The 12,480-nt window shown below is 38.0% G+C and overlaps 1 protein-coding gene across 2 annotated transcripts in view; it reads left to right on the top strand.

Annotated features, from left to right (window-relative positions):
- The window catches only part of chd1 (chromodomain helicase DNA binding protein 1), a 41,430-nt gene that overhangs the window by 25,524 nt on the left and 3,426 nt on the right, over window positions 1–12,480 (top strand). For both annotated transcript variants that reach the window (XM_030149285.1, XM_030149286.1), the window contains exons 29-35: window positions 63–206; window positions 1,099–1,371; window positions 2,574–2,705; window positions 4,650–4,828; window positions 7,585–7,684; window positions 7,764–7,815; window positions 9,588–9,843. In XM_030149285.1, coding sequence (XP_030005145.1) covers window positions 63–206; window positions 1,099–1,371; window positions 2,574–2,705; window positions 4,650–4,828; window positions 7,585–7,684; window positions 7,764–7,815; window positions 9,588–9,843 — 1,136 coding nt within the window. The remainder of the gene's footprint in view (window positions 1–62; window positions 207–1,098; window positions 1,372–2,573; window positions 2,706–4,649; window positions 4,829–7,584; window positions 7,685–7,763; window positions 7,816–9,587; window positions 9,844–12,480) is intronic.

The following is a 12,480-nucleotide window of genomic DNA, read 5'->3' as shown; positions in this document are numbered from 1 at the left end:
ATAGATGAGGACAAAGTTGGACTGAATGTCAACAAGTGTCAACTGTTTATTTGTGTATGCAGGCCAACTCACGAAAGAGGAAACCAAGAAGTAAAAAGAGCAAAACACTGAAGCCTGCTAAGCCTGATGAGGTGATGAAGAGCCCGTCCTCAGATCCTCCATCAGACAGGAGATCAGACGATGACGATGATGCTGAGGAGGAAAAGGTAAACCAGGTCGGATGAGCTTAGTTTATGTGTTTGTGTTTTAGGGTCAAAACAGGGTGGAATAACAGAAAAAGACAAAGAGAGGAATTGAAGTTTTGCAGGTTTTTACTAAATAAGGTACCCAGAATGTACATCAATAAGAGATTTAGGATGTTGAACATGAACTGTGAACTGGAACACACTGAACAACAACAAGGATTTGAATTTGGGCCCAGTAGTTTTTGTTTTGGGCTCTTTTTTTCCTAAATGACAGATCCCCCCCCCACACACACACACACACCTGTTTTTTATTTTTATATTTATGTATTTATTTTATTTTTACATAGTAAAAATCATACACATAAATACATGTTGGTTAAAAATTGTGATGGATGGTTACCAAAAACCCTCAAGGGGATTAACAAGTGGCAACCTCCAGATTTTAAAGGTTATTTACAACTGCAGTTGGATAAATAAATGCAAGCTAAAAAAAAACAAAAACATTTTCTACAAATAAAATTCCACTACAAAAAAAAAACTTGAACTACAAAAAGCAGTTACATGGTCAAAACTAAGTAAAAACACAGTAAACAAAACAAAAGGAAAATCAGGGCAACACTGCAAACAAGGAAAACAGGAGGTGGGGTTGCACTGAGCATGCTCAAATGTCTGGAAAGAACAAGGTCTATTCTATCAACACGTGAAATTTTTCTTATTGAGTAAACAGTAGAATTTTTATTAATATTTAAATTAAATCATACATTCAGAACAAGCACCACTGACACGTCAGGGGTTTAAGGGTTAACATCCTTTAACCTCTATGATTGGCAGGTGGTATTATGTCTGTCGTGTTTTAGTGTCATTTTGTTCTAATGGTGCAACATTTGACTGTATTTTCTTGGAACTCCCTCAGGAGACGACACCAGTGAAGACACCGAGCAGACGGAGCCGAACTGAGCGGGTGGTGGTGAAGGAGGAGGAGGAAGACGAGGACGAGGAGGAAGAGGACGACCAGGAGGACGGTTCTTCGTCAGGGGAGAGGGAGGTCAAAGACAAAGAGATCAAGAAAGAATGCAAGAAGGAGAAAAAGGAGGACAGCTGGGACATGAAAGAGTCAAAAGACCTGAAGGAGAAGAAAGAAGCCAAGCCTCAGGAGACGCACAAACAGGAAGAGGCCACGGAAAAGGTACAGTCGCAATCCAACGTAATGAAGTAAAATGATGCAGCGGTAGGTCAGTCTTCAGATTCATGATGACTGCACATCGAAAAAACCTGTGAAATTCAACAAATTTCCACCATCAGAGTAAAATAATGACAGTCTTGCTTGAAGTGCACTCCATTCCCTGGATATCTGTGTGTGTAAGGTGGCCATAAAACACCAACTGTGCTCTCTTGATATTCTTGAGCAAGTATCAAATATCTATATTCTCATAAATTTATAAGAAGCAGCACATTGTTATGAATGAAACCCCTGATGTTTTCTATTTGAATAGACATATAAAAACAGAATCCAGCTGTATGTGTTATGTCTGCAGAGATAGAGGTGATGGTGAATAGACTGTACCGTAATTTCCGTTCAATAAGGCGCTACTTTCTTCCACACGCTGTGAACCCGTGGCTCAAAAAGTATGCGGATAATTTATGTTTTCTGGGCTAACAATCAATCCGGCCGTCAAAGAAGGAAATAGAGCAGCTGCACGTAAGCTTAGCATCAATGAATCAATGGTGAGACGTTGGAGACGTCCAGAAAGTACGGTACATCTGTTTTGTTTTGCTCTTCATCAGCGGTTTCATCATTACTGTAGTTTTAGCGACCCCTACAGAGAAAACTGTCAGTCATTGAAATGCTTTGTTACATCCACAGTGTTTTCTTTACTTTTCTTCTCTGTGGTTAAAAGGTCAAACCTCTGTTCTGCGACAAGCTCTGAATTGTAGTCACTAAATCCTATGTTGACAGTCTGATTCTCACTGCTGTGGAGAGATTAAACTCAAACACTACTAATCTGAAAAGCAAACAAAACTCTGAGCTTTGTTGCAGGTTACAGGAGGTTCTGTAACCTGGTGTAGCCTCAAAAAATGAATTAGTGCAAATGTTGATAACGATCAGGCAGTTGAAGGGAATATTGGGTTCTCATTGATTGTGGGTCAAAACACGGTATTCGAAATCTCTCTGACGGTACATTTTAGAGACAATTTGACAGATTAGTGTGGCTAAATGACCCACATTTCTACTTTTAAAATTAATTTTTGCTTTAGTTGGACCATAAGGGGTTATCCAAAACAAGGAACTACTTTATATTGAAATAAATGTTGGAATGGCAATCAATTAAAGTTCAGTTTCTGACGGGACACTATTGTGTTTTGACATTTTTTCAATTTTTTAATCAGAACGAAATAAAGAGTGAGGCACGAGAACGGACAAAGAAGGCCTCTGACACGCCGATCCACATTACGGCCAGTGGAGAGCCTGTGCCAGTGTCTGAGGAGTCGGAGGAACTGGACCAGAAGACCTTCAGCGTGGTAAATTTTAACATTTTATTTATTCAAGTTTGAGGATATACACCAGAGAACCATAACATGTAGAGCTGCACAGTGTATCATTTGAGCATCGTCATTGCAATGTACGTGTGCGCAATAGTCACATCGCAGGTCCTGCAACGTAGGAGGCAAATAAACTCGATGTATTCTCATCTAATTTCAATCTGGGTGCCTGACACACACTGCACATAGCCATCCACCAATCACAATCGTTCTTAATCAGTTTGCCGAAGCAGACCACGCCCCCTGCACATGGAGTGAGTTGCTGGTAATAACATAGAAAAATGGCCAACAAACAAGAGAAAATCACCGAAAACAAAGAATTAGTGCCAAAAAGAAAAGCAACGTCAGTTATCTAGAATTATTTCAGCTACAGAAGGATGAAACTGAAACACGTGTTCTGTGTCGACGGTGTCTTCCACCTGTCGACACAACAAGAGGAAACACACCTAATTAATTTGACCTTTTACGTCAGCACCACACAGCTGTTACATCCTCCTGAGTAGTTTTTCATTTTGCAATATATATTGCAATGTCAGATTTTTCCAACATTGCGCAGCCCTAATAACATGAATTAAAAGTACATTAAAAGAAGCCATGGTGCAGTGGATAGCACTGGTGCCTCACAGACAGAAGGTCCTGGGTTCTATTCCAACACCAGTCCATGGGGGTGGGACCTTTAGTCCATGGGGGTGGGTCTTTTAGTCCATGAGGGTGGGTCCTTTCTGTGTGGAGGTTACATGTTCTCTCCGTGTTTGCGTGGATTTTCTCTGGTACTCTGGCTCCTCCCACCATCCAAACACATGCACTGATAGGTTAATCGGTTAATCTTGTTATGGAAAAATAATACTCTACTAATTCGTCTTCAGTAAAGAAGGGTCAGTTCAAGCGTTCAGTGTCATAAATATTCACTTTATTGGAGCTCCAAGAAAAGACACACCTCAGACAAAGGCTGAAGCTGTGTCAACCCAAAAATACAAGTCACAATATAGTCTTCTGTCTCCCATAAGAAAATTATGGTGTGCCGAAAGTGTTTTGGTTAGTGCCAGGAACTTAGAGATAAGACCCCTGTGAGAAACCATCTCTATCCTACCCAGGTGTCGGCCTGGCCGTCTACTCTGGACACAACACAGAAGAGGTCAAAACTGCTCTATAATACACAGTGACATGTGTATGCATGTGAAAACATCTGGAATAGAGTTAGAAACCTATATGATATATAAAATACATGCAAATATATATATGGATATACATGGATATACACTACCAGGCAAAAGTTTGGACTCACCTGGTTTTTCTTTATTTTTATGACTGTTTCCATTGTAGATTCTCACTGAAGACATCAAAACTATGAATGAACACATATGGAATTATGTAGTTTAAAAAGATGTGACAAAACTCAAAACATGTTTTATATTTTAAATTCTTCAAAATAGCCACATTTTGCTTTTATTACTGCTTTGTGCATTCTTGGCATTCTCTCGATGAGCTTCATGAGGTAGTCACCTGAAATGTTTTCCAAAAGTCTGAAAGGAGTTCCAAATGATGCTGAGAACTTGTTGGCCATCTGTGGTCCATCTCATGTCATTTAAATAAGAAGGTGAGTCCAAACTTTTGCCTGGTAGTGTAAATAATTTAGCCATTACAATCTAAATCACCCATAGGTGTGAAAGTGACAGTGATTGTTTGTCTCTATATGTTCAGTCCTGTGATGAAATGTCCAGGGTGAACCCCACCTTCGCCCACAAGTAGCTGGGATAGACTCCAGGTGACCCCCATGACCCTAGTGAGGGTAAAGCAGGTTCAGAAAATGATTGAATGAATGAAAGAAAGAAAGAAGCCAAAACAAGCAGGGAGGCTGTTAGAAATTAAAATGGAGAAGGAATGAAGTGGCATGTGAGCGGGGATCCTTTGTGTTTGTTTCAGTGTAAAGAGAGGATGCGGCCGGTGAAGGCGGCGCTGAAGCAGCTGGACCGACCGGAGAAAGGCCTGTCTGAGCGCGAGCAGCTGGAACACACCAGACAATGCCTCATCAAGATCGGAGATCACATCACCGAGTGTCTGAAGGAGTACTCCAACCCCGACCTAATCAAACAGTGGAGAAAGTCAGTACACACCACTGTCGGTTCATTCTGCGTACTCATACATGTGACCACTGGTTTACAGGAGTGTGAGAAAATATCAGTTCTGCAGTATATCGTGATATTAGAAAGTACTGTATGGATATTTTTAGGTATTTATTCAAATGCAGATATTGTGGAGGTTCATTTTTGTTTTTTGTTTTTCTTTTTTGTTTATATTTTATTTATTCTTATTTCACACTCTTTTATTAAATAATGTTCGTTCCTTTGTTGGGATTGAACTCAAATCCTGTTCTAATGTTAGTTGTGAACTAATACAGGGTGTTTCAAAAAAAGTATACACTCAGAAAAATGCCTAAAAAATGAAAGTTCCATAAGTTTCAGAAAATATCTATATGGTTATTGATAGACCAAGGTCTCATGCTTTCATTACCACAATGGCAGGTATCAGCCATACCACGTGAGTGAGCATGGTCCTTGTACTTAATTGGGATAGAAAGTGGCTTGCGCACAGATATGAGAGGGTTAAAACAAGATCAGACACCACAATTGGAAAGCAGGTGCTTTAATGCTGTGTAATTTACAAGAAAATTCAGTTAACCCTTTGTCTTCCAGAAGCCTCCAAACTTTGCACCCAGGGTGTGCCTTCCTTCACTCAAACAGCAGTTCAGTTCAGTAATTTTGAAGGCCAGGAAGTGCAGATTTTTAAGGCCATGGTTCATTGATTTGTCAAAGAAGACACAGCCACAGTCCATTTTCAATTTGCCCTTAGCTCTCCACAGGCCTAAAATGGACTGTGGTCTGACAAATGTAAACAGTGCTTCGTAGCTTCCGAGAAATTTACGTAGTCATGCCTGGATGGCTCAACCTGGGTGCAAAGTTTGGAGGCTTCTGGAAGACAAAGGGTTAACTGAATTTTCTTGTAAATTACACATCATTAAAGCACCTGCCTAAGCTTTCCAATTGTGGTGTCTGATCTTGTTTTATCCCTCTCATATCTGTGCGCAAGCCATTTTCTATCCCAATAAAGTGCAAGGACCGTGCTCACTCACGTGGAACGGCTTATGCCTGCAGTTGTGGTAATGAAAGCATGAGACCTTGGTCTATCAATAACCATATAGATATTTTCTGAAACTTATGACATTTTCATTTTTTAGGCATTTTTCTGAGTGTATACTTTTTTTTGAAACACCCTGTAGAATGTGAACATTTGAACAGGATCTGAAACTGGAATGTCTGTAAAACAGAATTTCAGTTTGCACAAATACTAAACACATTTTTATTTGATCTCAACAGGATCTAATGTTATATCACAAAATGTTCCTGTGTTCAGATGTGTGCTGTAATTCAATTCTTCAAGGAAATAATCATTTTTAAAAAAAAATTGCCTTTTTAACAGTATTACGATATATTGCGATATATGGTATCGTGATCCTAGTTTGTGATTTGTATTGTATCATCAGATTCTTGCTGATACACAGCCCTACTGGTTTATGAACATGCGTTTAGGAACAGTATGAACCCTTTTACCACTGTTGTATCTCCGCCGCTACATATGGCACTTTACAGCATTTAAATGACCGTAACTCCTGAACTGTTTCTGCTATCCACAAAATTGAAACGGCTTCAGAAAGCTGACATTCTGCGCTTTCCAACCCTCAATAACACATTATGGTAGAGGTTCGCATTGCCTGTGTGGGAGGGATAGAAATGGGCGGAGCAGAGAGAAGCTGGGGAAGAGCAGGCAGAGCGGAGTGGAGTGGAGGGGTTTTCAGTTTATTTTGAATATGCAACAAAACAAAGTAGTCCGACTTTAGTTCTTGAGAATAACACAGATTGCAAGAAAACATGAAAAACTTATACATGAAAACAAAATATGACTCCATTCGCATATTCGAAACAGAGTGGGAGGAAATATGTGGCAACACAAAGACGGGAGATTTTCATTACTTTTAGCAACATTTTAGCCAGGTGTTAGCAGTGTGTTTGTGGTGAGTTATATATAATAGTGGTAGTGCTGTTTTGGAGTTCTACTAGTGTGTTTAGCTGTTTTTTAATCATTGTTTTTATCTGTTTTTTCTGGTTTGTATAGTTCATTGATAGTTCTATTTTAGCTGTAAATATTATATAAATGTACATATATTTCTATATTTGTAAACCTATAGAAAGAGAGCTAGCCAGGGCAGAAAGAGAAGCAGTGTCTGTAACAGAAACAGATGATGGATGTTTTTGGCAGTGAAATGAGGTGCTCTGTGTACGACTAGACAGAAAGTGAACAAAGGTTATCACACAGGATAGAAATAACTAAAAATAAGAAAAACATGGACAGAGAATAATGTAGATGAGCAAAAATGTGAGTGTGAGTACATGTAAAATAGTTGAAAGTTTATTCGTCTAATCTCGTAAAATTTCGTTAGGAACATTTCTAGTTTTTCATGATAGATATGATTAAAAAAATGCAAGTTTGTTTTGTTAGTTTTTACTATAACACATTGTTTTAAGCATTTATTACATACAATTATGAAAATGGCCTGATAATATAAGTTCTTCCTGGAAAAAGGTGCAAAAGAATTGGCCAAAAAAAAAAAAAAACGCCTGCTATAATGGTAATCTCAAAAGGGTTAAATCAGCCTGTTTGCTTAAATGCATTCCAAAGACACCTGTCAGATCCCCTGTTCTTTTACACTTGGTTTATACAAACTTTGAACATCCATTTTCTTGCTACCTACTAAGTTGTGACTTAGTTGGTTTATTAACTATATAATGTGTGTCTTTTGCAGAAACCTGTGGATATTCGTTTCTAAATTCACTGAGTTTGACGCCAGGAAGCTACATAAGCTATATAAGCATGCAATCAAGAAAAGACAGGAAAACGCCCAGGTGAGTGAACGCTGCTGTGGGTTTGTTTAGAGCTGAGGCCGTTTTCATGATGATAACAGTGATGTTTGTGTTTCCACAGGCAATGGAGCAGAACACTAGAACTACAAACACCCACGGCTATAAACATGCAGGTACAGTCCGCTTCCCTCAGACAATATTATTAGATGTTCTGTTTAACTGAGGAGCGATGGAGTGGCAAAGGTGTTCCAGTCGTGTCAGTCACGAGGAATTTTTCATCCATTTCTCACCTCAGGAATTTTTATTCTTTACACGTTCTTCCTGACAATTTCGACTTTTGATCCTTTAGTTCATTATTCATCTCTCTGTCTTGCTTTTGACCGTTCTTTCTCAATCTCTGTCCTCATTTTGCTTTATTTAGCGTCCATAGAAGTTTACATTTTGTCTTTATTATTATTTTTTTTTAAATTAACAGATGCAGATAAATGCATCTTTATTTAAATCTCCGTCATTTTGGGAATAAGCGACCCCCATTGCAGATAAGCCATCAATCAAAATAACAAATGATGACCTCTGACAGTGACACGCCAGTTATTTTACATGAAGAAATGATTAAAAACTACGCTTTGTTTTATCTGATATTGAGCTTTTAACCCATAAAGACCCACGTATCCACTGGTAACCTAAACCATCTACTGATCTAAACTATTTAATACCTGTTGATCCATTAATCCTATCAATACATGTAAATAATTGGTGTAAAATACAGTTCTTCATCTTTTCATGGTCATCAGATATGACCCATTTGGACGTTCGGAGGCTCCATAGTTACCATGGAAACACTGTCATCATCTACAACATTGATTCACCAGTAAAACCCATGGAGTTGGATCAATGACAGCAGATGGACACACTGGGTTTAAGTTCAGTTATTGATGTCTTTGCTGAAAAAGTCATTTTTTCTTCTTCTTTTTTTTTTGTGATATAATCTTTGAATTTACTTTTCATGAACATCTAAATTAAATATAGGAAACTAGATGTTGTAGGAAAATACATGACTTACAGTGAAAAATGCAAAATACAGAGAAGAATATTATAATAAATGGTGATAAATCACTTAAGTAAAGATTAAATACAGAGAAAAATTTATTTTGGAACAGACACAGAAGTAGCCCTGGGTCTTTATGGGTTAAAGAAACCATCAACAGGGTTCACACAGGTGCTTGAAATCCTTGAAAATGCTTGATTTTCAATGTTGTGTTTTCAAGGTCTGGAAAGTGCTTGCAGTTATATGATATGATTAATTTATTTTTTTAATATTAACTCTGCCAGGTTAGATTTCAAGCCAAAGCTACTTACAGAGAGGTGATACATATAGAAAAATAAAAGTTTATGTCAAACAGTAAATTAGCAGGTGTTCTCAGGTCGACTCCAGGGACATTTTTATCTTAATCTTTGTTTCGGTGCAAGTGTGTCTGAAGAACACCAAGTGGATTCCCCTTTTTTGGATAAAACTTTGTGTTCTCTTTTAATTTCTCAACTTTTTGTGCTTATGAAACATAATTTTAGATGTTTATAGCGTAATTCAATGTACATCATTGTGATAAAAATGTGAAAAAAAATAATGTATTCTTGTAGATATATATATTTTACTCCAGTGATAAGGTGCTGTGCAAGGAAATTTTAAAAATAACCCTTAAAAGTGCTTGGAAAGTACAATTTGACCTTGAAAAATGTGTGCGAACCCTGTATTAGCTAAAAGTGTTTTAAAAAATCAACATTTCAACATTTTGATTGCCTCATTTATCTGATTATTTTAGTCACAGAAACTAATACAAATCTCAAGATGTCAGATCAACAATCATGTAACCATAAAAATCCAAAAGTTCGATCATTGGACAGTTGTGGTCCAGTTTCCCTGAGTGTCTGCGTCTGTGTCGGTCAGATATCGAGCGTCTGAAGGACAACTCCCACCAGGACGACAGCAGCAGGGACAGCTACAGCTCCGACAGACACCAGCCCTCGTCTCGATACCACGAGAGCAGCAGCAGCAAAGACAGGCACGGCTCGTCCGAAGCCCACCGCAAGACGTCGACGGGGGAGTCCAGGAAGAGACCCTACTCCTCCTTCAGCAACGGCAAAGACCACCGAGACAGAGACCACTACAGGCCGGACAGCAGGGACCGGGACAGGCAGGACAGGTGAGCTGGAGCAGCAGGCCAGCACGATATGATTATCAACCAGGGAGGGTTGGACTGCACGGACACAGCCAACGGCCTGTCACATAAGGGAGTTCTGCAATATATCACAATATTTCATTTCACAATTATTGTATCGATATTAAAAAGTATTGTATCAGTATTTGTAGGTATTTATTCAAATGCAGATATTGTGGAGTTCATTTTTGTTTTTTTTGTTTTTCTTTATTGTTTATATCTTATTTATTATTATTGTTTTTTTAATTCAAATGTTTATTCAGAACAATCATACAAAATAATATACGACATCAACCACACCAAGTACACCATTCTGTCTTTTTTTTTTTTTTTTAAAGAAGGAAGAAAGAAAAAAAATAAAATAAAATACATAAATAAATATTATGGACAGTAAAGAAAGAAATGACATCAACAAGCCACTACATCTAGGCAACCACACCTTCAGGAAACAAGACAAAAAAAGGGGGAGGGCATAAACACATTTATATGTTTACACACAAGGCAGAATTCTTAATCATAATGTAAAAGAAAAAAAAAAGAGCCTAACAGTGCACATTTAGTATTAGAAAATTCAAACACAAAAGGAAACCGTGAACATAAGAGTAACTCAGAAAAGAAAACACACAAATAAAATTTTAAAAAGAAAAACCTTGAGGGAAGAGGGTTCGTACCATCTTCTATGTTCAGTCAAAGTCAGGTCTGCTCAGGTTATATATGAAATCCAAGGCGCCCAACATTTTTTAAATTTCTCTTGTTCAAGTCGTAAAGAAAATGTGAGTTTTTCCATCACAAAAATGTCATGGATCACACCTATCCAATTATCGAGTGTAGGAGCTTCAGCAGACATCCATCTCCTGGTGAGAGCTTTCTTACTTGCTAACAATAGAACATTAAATATATGTTTGTGAGATGAACCCAGAGCATCTGAACTCCAGCCCAAATATACATTTTCAAATTTGAATGGGATTTGTACTTTAAATGTCTTTCCCATACTTTCTTTGATTTGCTTCCAGTAGGTCTGAAGTCTAGGGCAGTGCCAGAAGACATGATAATGGTTTGCCTTTTTATTTATTTGTATTTAACACTGTTTTATTAAATAATGGTTATTTGAAGCATCCTAAAAGCACTTTTTACTGTCTGAGTGGCAGATGGGAGTTCCTTTGGAAACTAGGAGAATTAGAAACATTTTGTGATAGAACATTAGATCCTGTTCTGATCAAATAAAAATGTGTTTAGTATTTGTGCAGATTTCTGCTGGAATTCAATTCTTCAAGGAAAAAATCTTTAAAAAAAAAAAAAAAATAGAAGAAACAAACAAAAAATGGCCTTTTTAACAGTATCATGATATATCGTAGCATGATCCTAGTATTGTGATTTGTATCGTATCACCAGATTCTTGCTGATACACAGCCCCAGTCATCACTATGTGATTATCAGCTGTGTTGGGTTTTACTGTAGGGACAGACCCAGTGTCCTGTCACATGGTCCCACATGTAGCCTGGTTTTCCATGTGTTAAATAAAACTCACTGGACTGTTGGCAGGTAAAAGGTTGTACCAAAATGGTCATAGTAAAAAAAAAAAAGTCAAAGAATGCTGTTTTGGTGTCCTTTAGTGATGCATACCTTTGTCCTGTTGCTTTGAGTTTAACAGAAACCAATGTATGAGGCAGAAATGGAGGAACAGGGTGTGTTTAAGAAAAAACAACAAAGTGTGTAATATTCCAACAGGTGTAAAAGCAACGCACGTCATAGAATGTATTATCAGATCCTGCTCATTACACAAACATTTGAACAGCTTAGAACGTTCATTCAACCATGTACAAATGTGCAAAAATAGTTTAGAAATAATGAAATACTGGAAATAAAATAATAGGGAAGAATAATAAAATCCTAGTCTCTGAAAAGTGACTAGAATTAAGTGTAAATTCATGTAAGATGGAGATGACCTGGTGTAAAAGTTCTCTGTTAGATTATGCGCAGGACAGTATGGATGTCTGTGATTGGTCCATGTGATGCACTTTTCCACCAATAGAAACACAGTGATATGTTTTCTTTAATGCAAGCACTTCCTGTTTGAAATTCACTCAGAAGCCCGTTTTTACCGTCTGTACCTGCACCGAACACACACCAAATGGAACTAGAAGCACTCGGAGAGCGCAGACATCCGCCAAGGCTGATCAGTGGGCCCCCCTGTGGGCCCCCCCACCCCTGATCACCCCCAGAAGTTAATCATTTCTTCCTTATCCCATTTCCAACAAACCCTGAAAATTTCATCCAAATCTGTCCATAACTTTTTGAGTTATGTTGCACACTAACGGACAGACAAACAAACAAACCCTGGCAAAAACATAACCTCCTTGGCGGAGGTAATCACACCATCAGCACAAAACTGTGTTTTTATCGTGTCTCAGAACTTTGATTAATTCTGCACACACAGAACACTGATCAGAGTCAGAATGAAACAGTGAAGGTGCAGTTAGAGGCAGAAAACCAAAAAGGGCTTGTTTTAAAACCTCCACCTTAGAAATACTAAGGCTGTGTATCGGCAAGAATCTGGTGATGTGATACAAATCACAATACTGGGATCACAATATGATATATCACGGTATATCATGATACTGT

The sequence above is a fragment of the Sphaeramia orbicularis genome, chromosome 12 (assembly GCF_902148855.1).
Source record: "Sphaeramia orbicularis chromosome 12, fSphaOr1.1, whole genome shotgun sequence".
Lineage (NCBI taxonomy): Eukaryota > Metazoa > Chordata > Actinopteri > Kurtiformes > Apogonidae > Sphaeramia > Sphaeramia orbicularis.
Note: the sequence above shows the minus strand (reverse complement) of the source record. Positions and strands in the feature narration are given on the sequence as shown.